Source organism: Emydura macquarii, unplaced genomic scaffold (assembly GCF_026122565.2).
Source record: "Emydura macquarii macquarii isolate MOO-44397 ecotype Brisbane River unplaced genomic scaffold, CSIRO-AGI_Emac_v2 contig_2924, whole genome shotgun sequence".
Classification (NCBI taxonomy): domain Eukaryota; kingdom Metazoa; phylum Chordata; order Testudines; family Chelidae; genus Emydura; species Emydura macquarii.
Genome location: NW_027133061.1, coordinates 2,913,645 through 2,929,837, shown reverse-complemented (window position 1 = coordinate 2,929,837; position 16,193 = coordinate 2,913,645). Strand labels below are relative to the sequence as shown.

The 16,193-nt window shown below is 43.2% G+C and overlaps 1 gene segment (V, D, J or C); it reads left to right on the top strand.

Moving 5' to 3' along the window:
* Positions 1-300: 300 nt before the first annotated feature.
* LOC137167404 (Ig heavy chain C region-like) lies at positions 301-15,929 on the top strand. The segment is given in 8 exon segments: positions 301-343; positions 1,044-1,382; positions 2,741-3,052; positions 11,507-11,845; positions 13,161-13,475; positions 15,066-15,164; positions 15,249-15,298; positions 15,800-15,929. Coding segments are annotated over 8 exon segments (1,545 nt in total).
* Positions 15,930-16,193: the final 264 nt, after the last annotated feature.

Here is a 16,193-nt window from a genome sequence, read left to right as displayed (position 1 = left end):
AGAAACACACTATGCTGTAACCCAGTCTGAGCTTCAATTTCTTTTCTACTAGATTTTAGAGTCAAAGGAATTTTTTCCCCTCAGGGCTGCTCTGCTGGCACAAAGGGTAATATTTTGAATGGGGACCTCAATATCTCTTGGTCCTCTTTTTTTGTCATGCATGTTGCCCCACTGATCTTTAAGAGGAAATAGAACATTTTCCTCTCCACATGACACAGCCTTTCATCAAGAGATCCATTCGCTAGCAGGTGTCTGTCTGTCTCACAGCATCACCTATTCATTACTGAAGAAAGGCACGAGATGTCCCACCAGATAGTTGGGATGATTCTAATCTATCTGCAAAGTAAGTATTTTAGCTTGATTTATTTCATATTTATTTTCCACCATGCTAAATACAATTACCTTTCTGCAGAAGGACCTTTTGTAATTCTACGGGGTGCTTACATCAACCTGCTGAGAGAGAAATTCACTTATTTTGGTTCATCAATTGAAATCTTGAGAGACGATCAAATGTTTTATATAAAAACCACCTGAATATCTGAGACAAACACCTTGAAAATAATTTCTGGTTAATATTCTGAATTGGGGTGCAAAATCTATTGTTCTTTTATGCTGATGTATTACATGCGGGCTGGCGTATTTTTCTGCAGAACGATCAAAAGAGAGAATTTGAAATACAAGTTGATAAGTTAATAAACGACTCTCCCATGTACAATTTAGTAAAATGAAAGTTTTTACCATTGATTTGGGTAAGTACAAGTGGGAATGTGTATTTTTATGATTAGGGCAGGGACCTGGAGGTCTCTACCCATAGGTTCTAATCTTGGAGGTTAGTTTTTGTTGTTACACTACATTAATTCCCACACAGGCTACATGAATCCTATCTTAAAAATGGCTAAAAATAGAGAAAAATTAAAATGAATTTTTAATGGTGAAGTACATTTTGCTATTCTTCGATCACTTGCTGTATATGGTGTATCACAAAAGCCGAACCTTTTCCAGTTGCTCACTGTATTAACACACTTCTTTCTTCCCCCGCACAGTGACTGCCTCAGAAGAAGAGATACAAATCCTGCAAAGCCCAGCAGAGGTGTGGCTGGCCTCTGGAAAGACTGCACAGCTGGACTGTAGCCTTTCAAAAAAAGAATGGAGTGTGATGTGGTACAAGGAAAAGAGCAGAAATTTACAGTGGATTTACCAGAGTTCTCGGCATGCAATTTCAACAGGAAAATATTCGAGTAAAGTGAACATTATGGCAAATCAGTTTACTCTAATTATCAGTAACGTACAAAGAAAAGACTCAGGAGTTTATTACTGTGGCCTCTATGCTTCCGTGTATGTACAGCCCAACTTCGGGAATGGGACCAGACTAATTGTCACAGGTGAGTTTCCAATGGCTGAGAACAAAGATAACCTAATGCTAGGAGATGCTGTCTTTTTTGCAAGACTGTGACTGATCGCCATTTCAGTGTTAAGTCTTGGTATTTGTGGAAAAAGGCAGAATCTTCCAGCAAGTGACCCAGACATGGGGTGGGGAAGTAGGAGGCTTGGGTTCTGTTCCTGAATCATTGGGCACAGAGGGTGAGATATTTAAGACAAATCAGCACCCAACAGCTCCCATTTAGGTGCCCAAATAAATGACCGGATTTTAAAAATGCTCTGATCAAAACCTAGCTCTTGAAAATCTGGGATCTTTTGGAAAATCTGACCTGGGATTTCTCTGCATCTCAGATTTCTCATCTGTATAATGGGGATAATGACTCTCCTGTGTAAAAGCACTTTAAGATCCATGAATAAAAAACCACCGTAGCAGTGCTGGACATTCGTACTTTCCTGTGTTCTGGGTTGTATGTTAAATTAGCAATCAGAGTTGATATTCATATTTGTGATGATTCATACTGAGACTGTCTGAGCCTAAGACAAGAGGTATTTTTCACCAGCTCTGCTATCCTATTAAGACTTTAATACTGATCGGGTTCATTTCCAGGCATTCACGAAGCTTCATGAAATGATTGTGCCCATGTGTTCATAAAGGGGACTATTCTCTGTCGCAAGCAGCACAGCATGAATTGAACGTAAAAATACAATGTATGAGTGGCAACAATTGTATATACTTGATACGCACACTGTGCAAATATTCCAAAGTGTGTCTCTAAAAAGGAAGGCAAGGTTTACTCCAGGCACTACTAGTGGCTCTGACTCAGACTAAGAAGATGTTTCTAACAATAAGCAAATTTAGACTAAATTAAATATCAAAGAGAGAATGGTTCCGATATCTGTTTTTCATCTATAGATCTCAAAGCAACTTGCAAACATGACTAAGTAGCATTTCCTTAACGTTTCGGTTGGGGAGAATGAGCCAAAGATAGGAAGTGAACTTGTCTCTGAGGTCAGACAGCAGGTCAGAGACAGAGCTGGGAAGAGATCTCACGCCTCCCCCTAACTCACCTTCTGGTGTCCTTATCACCGACTGACCAGATCTTTCTCTGCTTTTGTACATGCTGTCAGCACTCAGTAAATAATCCATGATGGTCAGATTAGGACAAACTTCCTAGCAGCGACAGAAGTCCCCCAGGTGGATGCCCAATAGTGTAAGACATTGAAAATTGGCATAGACAAAGCATTAAACTTTTAAAACATGAAGTACTGGCTGGGACAGAGGTAGAAGCTTGGTATGGACTTACTACTGCTTACCCACCTTTCCAATCTCTAGTTTTTGTGACTCAATTCTCTTTTTTAGATGCCTCCGAGCCGAGACTTTCCATCCTGGTGCCCTCTACTCCGGAAGATGCTGAGCTTCCCCCCATCCTTCCTCTGCTCTGCCTGCTCTCTGATTTCACTCCTCCTTGGAGTGCAGTTCTCTGGGACACTGGTGAGGAGGAGTCTGAGGGTCAGATGGATGCTGGAGCCATAGATGGGAAAGGGGTCTTCAGTGTTTGGAGCCTAATGACAATTCCTTCTAAGAGGTGGAACCAGGTGACGACCTGCACTTGTACAGCCAAGGAGAGCAGCACCGGGAGACGTATCAGTGCTACAGTCTCCAAGGAAACAGGTCCAGTATCGTATCATCAAACCTAACTTATCTTCTGGGGCATTTATACTACACCCCTCACCATGGTATCTGGGCACCAAGAGTCAGCAACATCTATTGCAAGTTAGAGAAATAGACAGAAGCAGACAAGATGGCTCTGCTAAATGATAAATTATGGAAGCTAGGAGATGTTTTGGAAACCAATGAGACGGTGTTTGAGTTGTGGGGCGGACAGTTATGGTCACTCCCCTGTAAAAGCCTTAGTGTAGTTGCAGTTTTACCGGGATGAAGGCACATTGCACCAGCACAGCATATTTCAGTTCCTGAGTCAAAAGGAGCTATGCAGACAAAGTTATGGTGGCAAAACTTTTAACTTCTACAATCAAACAAATTCCAGGGGACACAGAACAGTGTGTCCAGCCTTCTATTAATTTCCTAAATGCTTCAGCATTTGCTGGGAAAAAAGGACCCAACTAGAATCTGACCACGAAACTCAAAGATCCACACGTTGGAGAAACTGGGGGGGGGAGGGGGAGAGAAAGAAAAAGACTTTGCATGGCAGATTGTTGGCCACTATGGTTTTTGCAAGGCCCCTGTCCTTTGCACATCCCACTCCCTCCACATACAGAAGAAGGGCAACATGCTACAGAACATACATAGAGCAATGGGTGTGGAGGTTTGGGAAAAAGACTTCCCTTTGTCCATGGTGTTACATGAGACGTAGAGATAAGCTGCCCATCTGTTCTGATGGGAGTTTTTTTATGCTCTGCAGAGAGAAGAGATGCAGGAGATTGTATGATTGTGCTCTATGCCGGGCTGCCCTGTATTTTCATCCTTCTCCTTATCCAGCTGCTGGTCTTGCTCTGCAGGAAGTGCCCCACCAGAGGTAACTCAGTCACAACTCTAACTGCTATAAAGCAGCCAGTCATCACACATCCACATAACTGTCTCTTTCTCTGTTTCATCCATCAGGGAGAGCTGTGCAAAGAGGGAATCAGATACCTATGAGGCAGATCCCACAGGTAAACTGGCTTTTCAGCTTTTGGCAGATCAGAAAGATAGAGTGCATGAAATCATAGAATCATAGAGTTGGAAGGGACCTCAGGAAGTCATCTAGTGCAACCCCCTGCTCAAAGCAGGACCAACCACAACTAAATTATCCCAGCCAATGCATTAACCACTGGGGGTTAGAATCAGTGCCCTAGCCAATTATCTGCACATTGCCTCCTGAATTCTCATTTGAATTATTTCCTCTGCCCTTCTAGTGGAAGTGCTGTGTTGCGTTATTGGTACAGAAAACTGCTGGGTTCCATCCCAGAGGTGGCTGCAGGTCAGGGATAGTGAAATAGTGCGGTGTATATTTCTGTAAGGGACCACCAGCTCATCTAATCTGACCTCAGGCATAGCACAACTAGTCTGTAAAACACATGGTCTAGTTACACAGTGTTGTGGGAGCCAAGTTGGTCCCAGGATATTAGAGAGAGAAGGTGGTGGAGGTAAAATATTTTATCGGACCAACTGGTGTTGGAGAGAGACAGACAGACAGACAGACGATCTTTTGAGCTTACACAGAAAGCTTGTCTCTCTCACCAACAGAGATCAGTCCAATAAGATATCACGTCACCCCCCTTGTCTGGCTAAGGCACTCTGGAAGGACAGTGCTAATTAAAGCAAAGAGACTGTAGAGTCCCAGTAATCACATTACCCTACAGGAGGCAGTCTGGGCTAGCAGAGGGTACTGGACCAGGAGCCAGGATATTTTTTCTGGTTCAGCCACTGACCGGCTCAGCAACCTTGGCCAACTCACTTTAGCTCTTGGGCTTCTGTTTCCCCTCCCCCATTTTGTGCCTTGTGTATTTTGACTTTAAGCTCCTCAGAGCAGGGCCTGTCCCTTCCCATGTGCATGCAGTGTCCAGCCCACCAGGGCCTCTGCTGGGGTGTCTAAGTACTGCTCTCATACACAGAATTGATAACAACATCGGTTCTTTCCTTCTTCCATTTCAGACTGAATATGCGACTCTGCCGTACAACAACAGAAATGCTGCTCTTTGACTGCTGTAGTCTCACAAAAGTGATTTCTGTTTTTTAAAAACCAGACATGCAAAAAGAAAGAACTATGGAAAGTCTCTTGTTTGTAATGCGCATGATGGGATGGGAGTTTGCTTGAAAAACAACTACTTCCCTGGTCATGTCTCTGAACCCATAGCCGGGCCTGACACCTCCATTCATGCAAAATAAGCCACATGGGGTCATTAGTGATTTGCCTGCAGGTTTGTTGAGCACTGGCTTTACATCTCAGCTCACACGTTACTTCCCCCACCACAGCACCCTGTCACAGAACTCACTCGCTCCATCACTCCAGGGCACCATCTCCTGGTTGCTCATGGGATTAGCTCCGTCCAGCTCCAACACCCCCTTCCATCATCTCGTTCTCACCACAGCCCGACTCACTTTCTGAGACTCTGCACCTTTCCTCTGCCTAGCTTGGCTGCTCCCTATTCCTGCCTTGACCCTCTGGCCAGATCACCACGTGTTTTCCCTCTCCCAAGACATACTATCTCAGGCGGTCTCCAAACCCATTGCCCTGACTGTGCCACTTCCCCATGGCTGGTAGGGGAACCCAGGCCTGCTGTCAACTCCTAGTTTCAGTTCAGGGACCCATGAATCAGCAGCCAAGGTTGGTCACATCCCACTTCGTTAGGGCTTTCCAGAGCCTTTTCCTACTTTGCTCTGATGCCACAGCACCACTCTACCATCCTGCTAGGTAATCCGCTCCTGCACTGCCTGGATCTACAAGTCTTCTGTTCTTCCCCTAGGTTTCCTTCCTTTCCTTACTTGCTTAAACCCAGAAAATGACTGCAGCCATCTTCATTACATGGGTGTAGTGCTGTTGGCTTCCTGGCTTTAATACCACCCCCACCTGTTCCTGCTCAGCTGGGCTCCAACATCATTCAGGGGTTACATAGGCCACCTAATTCCCCTCAGCTGTGGCCTATCCACTCAACTGGCCCCTTCTCAGCTTCATTCACCCCCCACTAGCCTAGAAGAGGTGAACACCCTATCATCAAGATGGGCAGTCCGTGCTAATTCTAATGCAACAGGACATAGTTTCACAAACTGAGCAGGTGACACCACATCCTGTAGTGAAGGAGGTTTCCCATCCCTGTGTGGTGGGAGCAATCTAAAGGGATTCCAGCCCAACACAGGAAGGGCAGAAGTGGTTTGACTCTGTTTGACAACATTTACTAACATTAGACACTTCCACGCACGGTCAAACACAGACTTTCATAGAGTTAGACACCCCACTCAGTTACATTTTCAAATAGACTGTTAAGCTCTATTTACAATTCCTCTATGCAAACAGTGCACGTCATTAGCATGGACACCATCACAGGAACTTTGATCTGAAAGTTCAGGATGTTACTGAAAAGTGAGTTTTAGATTCAGACAGTTTCTAATGCAGCCATTAACTCCTCTGAGTCTGCTGCTTTTGCTTTTCTACTGAATTTTCAAAACAGACAGAAAAGGCCAAATCCAGCCTTCGCAGAATTACAGGGGCATTAGAACTGCCTCCATCCTAAATTCACTGATTTTGAAAACCCAGAAAATGGCTTCTTAGTGCAAATTAAAGTTTTTCTTCATCACTTAAATTTACCCAGGCCCAGATGATTCTGCCTCTTTGTGTATTTACAACTGCTGGGTTAACCAGGTCTCTGCTGTGTAATTTACATACTGATGTATATCCCAACTCGGTTTTCCAAGAGAGTCCCATGGATGTTTCACCTCCTTATTTGAGCCAGTAGTTTGCCCTGTGTGACAAAGCAAATGAGGAATTAAATAAATAGTACATTCAAGACATTAGATGCAATAGCAGTTCCAAGCACTGAGCCTGCCTGAATACAGCACTCTTCTCTAGGGAAGAGTTGCTCTGTTCAGGTATGTATTTAGGAATAAATGTTCAATAGGACAAAGAGAAGGAACTGGCAGAGCTGTTTTCAATTTCTGTGATTGTGAGAAATCAGCCCAACTGTTAATTGGCTGCTGATTTGCACTAATTGAGGTTCTGGCTCTTGAAGGACTTTAAAAGAATCCTCAATGCTTCAGAAATGAGACCAGGAAATCCCTGTGGCTGAACTGTGAGAGTCCAGATCAGCTCAAGCTTTGTCACCTGCCTCCAAACTGTGCAGTTTCTGATCCTGCATTTTGCACCTCCCAACTTCCTGTTGGTTTGAGTGGAATAGCGCTGGGTGCACAAGGAATGCAGGGTCTGGCCTTGTTAGCACAGTTTGGGGCAGTAAGGGGCATCATTGCTGTACTGCAAGTGCTTCATGCAACATGATGCATCATGATTAGTCCTCCAATTGGGGTGGCTCTGATATCAGTGCATGTTGTTTGGCTCCCCACTATTAATGCTAATAATTCCAGGCTCTCCATGAATAGATCCCAATGTGCTTTACATAGGAGGTCAGTAACATTATCCCCATTTTACAGATGGGAAAACTGAGGCGCAGAGTGGGGAAGATAACCCAGCAGGAGAGATGGGAATAGAATCCAAGTCTCTGTCCAGTGCTCTATCCACTGGGCCACACTGCACAGAGGATAATTAGTGACTGATCTATTTTCTCAATGTCTCTGGTTTGAGCTGTAACATTTAGTTTGTCTAACACTGTTGAAAGGTGGGTTTCAGTTTTTGCAGTCATTTCATGGACAGTTCTGCTTCACCTTTGCTCAAGCCATACTCTGGCTACAGATGAATTGAGCGGAGCAGTTTACACTTCCTTGGTAACCAAGCGTGGGGAGTGAGAACTGAAAAACAATCAGTCCGAGCGCTTAGTAGCTGAGCAAACAAAAGAAAAGTGGCAAAACAAGTGGGCTGAAACTGACCACAGCAGCAAATGCAACTATCTGAGCAGCCAGTTCTGATCTATTTTTAAACGACTGGTCCTTTGCAGCAAACATGGCTGTGTGTCCTGTAGCCTGTGGTTTTTTTAAGCTTGGTTTTAGTTTGATATCATTTCTATGTTATCTTTTATAAAAACAGTCAAAACGATTATAGTAACTTTGCATGCGTCTTTGCTTTCAATAGTCTTGTACAGGAGAAGATGAAGTGTAAACTGAGTTAGTATCTGGCAAGTGTGACTGGGGGCAATAGTCTTTAAGGCACATTTTCAAATGTGCCCAAGTGACTTAGGTGCCGAACTCCTACTGATTTTGAAAACCTCACTAGAAGACTAAATGGAGGTTTAATCTCTTAAATATCTTGAAATTTGCTTCTCATGAGCCTAGGTACCTTTGAAAGTCAGTGTGGGACTTAAACTACCAAGTAGCTAAATCAATTTTAAAAATGAGACTGAGGCTCTCAAGTTATTTAGGTGCTTCTGCCCCAATGTGGCTAGATTTCTGTTATAGCCAGGACTACACTTTGTTAGCCAATTTTAGGCAGAGAAACAGGAAAACCGCCATAAGAAAGGGAGGGAGCAGGGGCCCGTGAGTGTGGGGGGGTTGAAGAGCGAGACCTCCCTGCACTCATCCTGCTCCTATACCCCCAAGGGGCTGGGTCAAGCCTGGGGGAGTGTGATCTGGCCCACCTAGTCACAGTGCCACTCAGGATTGGTGCATCCACCCCTCTGTAGATGGAAAGAGAGGGGCAGATGTGCTAAACCTGAGTGGGGCAGAGACCACAGGGTCAGGAAGCAGGGCACATTGCTAGGACATGGGCCCAGCGTCACTGGCCAGGAGCCGCCAATGCAGGGATCAAAAGACTTTCCTCAGATTCATGGTTACCGTGAGCACCACACCAATATCATAGCCTGAATTCTAGCTACGCTGATTTGCTCGGTCCACAGGACCTTTGAATGGGATGATGCTGATGTACCTGCACAAAGTACATCTATGGCACTAGGTCCCCACTTCAGCAATGGTCTTTTAATTTATCTATCTACTGATTTATCCTAACCATTCCACTGCAAAGTAGGGAGAAATTATCCCCATTTTACAGCTGGGGAATGGAGGCCCAGAGAGCATTGGGAATCCCTGGCTAGCACCTTGACAGCCACACCACCCTTCCTCTCTTCAAGCATGTGCTTAATTCCCTTAGGCCAGGAGAGGTGTTTGCACCACATTCAACTTTTCCTGGAGCTAGGCGTCAATGAGACAAGGGTAAAACCCTGGCCCCTACTCTGGTCCCTTCATGCTGCTCCACTGATGCAGAGGGAGCAGGAACTGGCTGCAAGTGCCAGGGGGTGTAAAAGCAGCAGTCAGTCCTTGCAGCCCACAGCATGTGGGGTGCGGCCACAGAATGCTGCACGCGGGGTATCCCCAGCTGGCAAATGGCTCCTCGGAAGTCATAACCAGCTGGTGCAGTTTAGAGCAGCCGCCAGTCTGGCAAAGTTATATATGGCCTCAACTTGGGTAACTGGAGACTGGGCTCAGCAGAGGATCTGGCCCTGATTTGCAGTCAGATTTTATTTAGGCTGAGGCTTTAAAAGGGCCACTTGGATGTCCAGTTAATGGGAACTGGGTCACCAAATCTCTGATGGAGCTTTGAACTCTCAGCCTTAATGTTCAAGTAAAGACAAGCCGCAGAGATGACTGCATTCCCAACTGCCTGGGTGAAAACTGTTTAGAGGGGATGGATATAGATTCTCTTATTGGGAATTTCACTTTTTTCTCTCTATAAACATTTTGCACATCACACTAAGGAACATGTTCTATGCCCGTATCTGAAATTATATCATAAAAGTAGGCTTTGCCCCAAATTATCCCAAGTGGGGTGACTCCAACACACTTTCATATTCTAGCCCCAGTCATTCCTTTCGTAGTGGTATCGACCTCCAGTCCTTTCCTAAACTGACATTAATAACTAAACATACAAGTTAAATGGTATGTTTGCTAATTTCCATGGTGCCCAATTAACCTGCTTGTTGGTTTTTTCTATTCTTTGTTTAAATCATGTGATATACCTCTTGGTGATTGTTACTTTCTCAGCATACAAATAGAGAAGTTAGAGTAAAAACATCAAATATTCATGCTGGAAGGTTGCAACCTAACACTTCTTTCATTCATAGAATCCAGAACGAAAACAAAAAATAATCAAAACCAGAGAGAGACAAAGCAGGCTGCTCCTTAAAAGAGAGACGTACAACTCACCTCACTTTGTTCTAGGCTATCCAGACTTACAGCTGCTAGGCCTAGATTACACACTTACCTACAGACATGAAGCTGGACCAGGAAACAATCCCTGAAATTTAAAGGGATAAATGAAATGTTAACACAGTTTTCATAAACCATAGTGAGAGAAGTTATTGCCATTTTATTGATGCTAATACCATCTGACCTTATCAATCCCTGAAGCACAGAAAATATTCCACCTGAACTGCAGTCAGAAGGAAGTCTTGTTATGGGCATCCAGTTATGACACAAATATTCCCTCTGACACACACACTATGCTGTAACCCAGTCTGAGTTTGAATTTCTTTTCTACTAGATTTTAGAGTCAAAGGAATTTTTTCCCCTTAAGTCTGCTCTGCTGGCACAAAGAGTAATATTTTGAATGGGGTCCTCAATATCTCTTGGTCATCTTTTTTTGTCATGCATGTTGCCCCACAGATCTTTAAGAGGAAATAGAACATTTTCCTCTCCACGTGACACAGCCTTTCATCAAGAGATCCATTAGCTAGTAGGTGTCTGTCTGTCTCACAGCATCACCTATTCATTACTGAAGAAAGGCACAAGATGTCCCACCAGATAGCTGGGATGATTCTAATCTATCTGCAGAGTAAGTATTTTAGCTTGATTTATTTCATATTTATGTTCCACCATCCTAATAACAACTACCTTTTTGTAGAAGGACCTTTTGCAATTCCACGGGGTGCGAACATCAACCTGCTGAGAGAGAAATTCACTTCTTTTAGTTCATCAACTGAAATCTTGAGAGGTGATGAAATATTTTATATGAAAGCCACCTGAATGTCTGAGACAAACACCTTAAAATAATTTCTGGTTAATATTCTGAATTGGGGTATAAAATCTATTGTTCTTTTATACTGATGTATTACATAAGATGTATTACATTTTTCTGCAGAATTATCAAAAAGAAAATTTGAAATACAAGTTGATAAGTTAATAAACGACTCTTCCACGTACAATTTAGTAAAATAAAAGTTTTTTTACCATTGATTTGGGTAAGTACAAGTGGGAATGTGTAGCCTTGTGATTAGGGCAGGGAACTGGAGGTCTCTACCATAGGTTCTAACTCGGAGGTTTGTTTTTGTTGTTACACTACATTAATTCCCACACAGGCTACATGAATCCTCTCTAAAAAATGGCTAGAAATAGAGAAAAATTAAAATGAATTTTTAATGGTGAAGTACATTTTGCTATTCTTCAATCACTTGCTCTATATGGCGTATTACAAAAGCCGAACCTTTTCCAGTTGCTCACTGTATTAACACACTTCTTTCTTCCCCCGCACAGTGACTGCCTCGGAAGAAGAGATACAAATCCTGCAAAGCCCAGCACAGGTGTGGCTGCCCTCTGGAGAGACTGCACAGCTGGACTGTAGCCTTTCAAAAAAAGAATGGAGTGTGATGTGGTACAAAGAACAGAGCAGAAATTTACAGTGGATTTACCAGAGTTCTCCATATGCAACTTCAACTGGAAAATATTCGAGTAAAGTGAACGTTATGGCAAATCAGTTTTCTCTAATTATCAGGAACGTACAAAGAGATGACTCGGGAGTTTATTACTGTGGCCTCTCTGCTTCTCTGTATCTACAGCCCAACTTCGGGATTGGGACCAGACTAATTGTCACAGGTGAGTTTCCAATGGTTGAGAACAATGGTAACCTAATGCTAGGAGATGCTGTCTTTTTTGCAAGGTTGTGACTGATCGCCATTTCAACATTTAGCCTTGGTATTTGTGGAAGAAGGCAGCAGGTTCCAGGCAGTGACCCAGGACATGGGATGGGGAAGTAGGAGGCTTGGGTTCTCTTCCTGAATCATTGGGCACTGAGGGTGAGATATTTAAGAGAAATCAGCACCCAACAGCTCTGATTTGGGTGCCCGAATAAATGGCCAGGCATATACAATGCTCCGATCAAAACCTAGCTTTTAAAAATCTGGAAAATTTTGGAAAATCTGACCTGGGATTTCTTTGCATCTCAGATTTCTCATCTGTATAATGGGGATAAAGACTCTCCTGTGTAAAAGTCCTTTAAGATCCACGGATAAAAAAGCACCGTAGCAGTGCTAGGCATTAGTACTGCACTGCCTTTGGTGTGGTATGTTAAATTAGCAATCAGATTTGATATTCACACTTGTAATGATTCCTATTGAGCCTAGGTCAGGAGGTATGTTTCATCTGCCCTACTATCCTATTAAGACTTAAATACTGACCAGGTTCTTTTTCAGGCATTCACCAAGCTTTATGAAATGATTCTGCCCATGTATTCATACAGGGGACTATTCACTGTCTCAAGCAGCACAGCATGAAATGAACATAAAAATACAATGTATGAGTCGTAACATCTGTATATATTTGATGCACACTCTGTGCAAATATTCCAACCAACGGCTGTACTCAGACTAATAGGATGTTTGTAAAAATAGGAAAATTTAGATTAACTAACTATAATATAAAAGAAAGAATGGTTCCTCTATTATCCATAGATCTCAAAGCAATTTGCAAAGATGACTAAGTAGCATTTCCCTAATGTTTCGGTTGGGGAGAATGAGCCAAAGATAGGAAGTGAACTTGTCTCCAAGGTCAGACAGCAGGTCAGAGACAGAGCTGGGAATAGATCTCACGCCTCCTCCTAACTCACCATCTGGTGTCCTTATCACCGACTGACCAGATCTTGCTCTGCCTTTGTATGGAATTGAACATGCTGTCTGCACTCAATAAATAATTCATGATGGTCAGATTAGGACAAACTTCCTAGCAGCAACAGAAGTTCCCAAGGTGGATGCCCTATAGAATAAGACATTGAAAACTGATATAGACAAACATTAGACTCTTGAAACATGCAGCACTGGCTGGGACAGAGGTAGGAGCTGGGTATGGACTAACTGAGCTACTGCTAACCTGCCTTTTTGATCTCTAGTTTCTGTGACTCAATTCTCTTTTTTAGATGGCTCCGAGCCGAGACTTTCCATCTTGGTGCCCTCTGCCCTGGAGGATGCTGAGCTTCCAGCTGTCATTCCTCTGCTCTGCCTGCTCTCTGATTTCACTCCTTCCTGGAGTGCAGTTCTCTGGGACACTGGTGAGGAGGAGGAGTCTGAGGGTCAGGTGGATGCTGGAACCATAGATGGGAAAGGGGTCTTTAGTGTTTGGAGCCTAATGACAATTCCTTCTGAGAGGAGGAACCAGGTGACGACCTGCACTTGTACAGCCAAGGAGAGCAGCACCGGGAGACGTATCAGTGCTACAGTCTCCAAGGAAACAGGTCCAGTATCGTATCATCAAACCTAACCTATCTATCGGGGCTTTTATACTACACCCCTCACTATGGTATCTGGGCACCAAGAATCAGCAACATCTACTGCAAGTTAGAGAAATAGACAGAATCAGGCAGGAAAATTCAGGTGAATAATTGATGCAAATGAGGAGAGGTTTTGGAGATCAATGAAAGGGTGCATGAGTTGTGGGGCAGACAGTTATGGTCGTTCTCCTGTCACCCACCTTTTCCACCTCCAGCTCTTTAAAAACCTTTATGTTTCAATCCTCAGTGGTGAGAAATGGGTTTCTGGTCAAGCAGCCTGAACCTTCCCCTGCATGCGAGCACAACAAGGTTACAGAAGGGACATTTGAGGTGAGCCAAAGGGGAATAACTAGGAGAATCAGGAAGAAATTCAACAAAGGGAACAGTAGGATGAATGTTAGGAATAGCGTCCTGACAGTGAGATCTAACAGATAATGGAACAGATGCCATGGGGCAGGGCTGGAAGCCCCTGTAAACAGGACTGGATAAAGCACTATCCATTATAACAGGAAATTATTCTGCAATTAAACATAAAAAATGATTGGGTCTAAATTAGCTGTTACCACTCAAGAGAGAGATCTTGGAGTCATTGCGCATAGTTCTCTGAAAACATCCACTCAATGTGCAAAGACAGTCAAAAAGCTAACAGAGTTTTGGGAACCTTTAGGAAACAGATAGATAATAAGACAGAAAATATCATATTGCCTCTCTATAAATCCACGGTATGCCCACATCTTGAATACTGTGTGCAGATCTGGTCGCACATCTCAAAAAAGATACACTGGAATTTGAAAACATAAAAAACATAAAAAATTTTGAAAACTAAAATGCTTAGGGGTATGGAAAAGATTTCATGTGAGGCGAGATTAATATGACTGGAACTTTTCAGCTTGGAAAAGAGATGACTATAGGTGGAATATGATAGAGTTCTATAAAATCATGACTGGTGTGGAGAAAGTAAATAAGGAAGTGTTGTTTACTCTTCATCATAACACAAAAAGAAGGGGTCACCAAATGAAATGAATAGGCAGCAGGTTTGTTTAAAACCAACAAATGGAAGTATTTCTTCACTCAGTGCATAGTCAACGTGTGGAACTCCTTGCCAGAGGATGTTGGGAAGGCCAAGACTATAGCAGGGTTGAAAGAACTAGATAAGTTCATGGAGGATAGGTCCATCAATGACTATTAGCCAGGATAGGCAGGAATTCCTGTTTGCCAGAGGCTGGGAATGACTGACAGGATGTAGCACTTGATTACCTGTTCTATACATTCCCTCTGAAGCACTTGGCATTGGCCATTGTTGGAAGATGTGGTGGTCGGAAGATAGGATATTGGGCTAGATGGACCATTGATCTGACCCAGTGTGGAAGTTCTTTTGTTCTTATGAATTGGAGGTCAGGCATACAGGAGGGCAGCATGCTACAGAGCACAGTGTAATGAGTGTGGAGCTCTGCAGAAAAGACCTCCCTTTGCCCACGTTGTTACATGGGACATAGAAATCAGGGCTCACCTGTTTCAATAGATTTCTATACTCAGCATCTCTTTTCTCTGCAGGAAACTGTATGATTGTGTTCTATGCTGGCCTGCCCTGCATTTTCATCCTTCTCCTTATCCAGCTGTTGATCTTGCTCTGGAGAAAGTGCCCCATCAGAGGTAACTCATTCATAACTCTGTCAGCTACAAAGCTGCCACTCCTCACACATCCACATAACTGTCCCTTTGTGTTTCATCCATCAGGGAAAGCAGTCCAAAGAGAGAATCAGATACCTATGAGACAGATGCCACAGGTAAACTGCTTTTTCCACCACTGATATGTCAGAGAGATATAATGTAGTAACAATAGGGGGTTAGAACCAGTGTCCTGCCAATTTCCAACGTTAGTACTTACACACTGCTTCCTGAATGCGCTGAGGTTTCATTTTAATTTATTCTTCTCTGTTCTTCTAGTGGAAGTGTTGTGTAGGGTCGTTACTACAGAAGAACTGCTGGGTTTCAGCCCAGAGGTGGCTGCAATTCAGGGATGGTGAAATAGTACAGTGTATATTTTTGTAAGGGACCACCAGAACATCTAGTCCAAATTTACGTACATCACAAGCCACCAATACCATCTAGCCACACGCACACTAAACCCAGCACCCAAGACAAGACAACAACCGAGGACTGAAGAAAAATCTGCACCATTGAAATATGTTTTTCACATTCTTATAAAACAAAACCTGATCCGTTGATGCCCTTTGATATTCCCAAATAAAATTAATTATGTCTCATCTTTCCTTTTTCTGTTTCAGACTGAATATGCGACTTTGACGTACAATGATAGAAATGCTCCTCTGTAATTGACAGTCTCACAAAAATGGTTTGTGTTTTATTAAAACAAGAGATGCAGAAAGAAAGAATGAAAGAAAAAGTGAGAGAAATACAGAAAGTCTCATGTTTGTAACGTGCTATGATGTGATGGGAGTTTCCTTGAAATACAACCTCTTCCATGGTCATTTCTCTGAACCCATATTCTGGGTTGACATTCTTGCAAAAAATCAGTACAGGATGATGGGCATTTGGATTTCCATATTGACTGAAAGGTGCCACTTCTTACATCATAGCGCCTCCCTATCACCAGGATGGGAATTGGGTGCTGAGTGAAGGTGAAAGTTTCACCTACTGAATGGGTGAAGCTACTTTCTA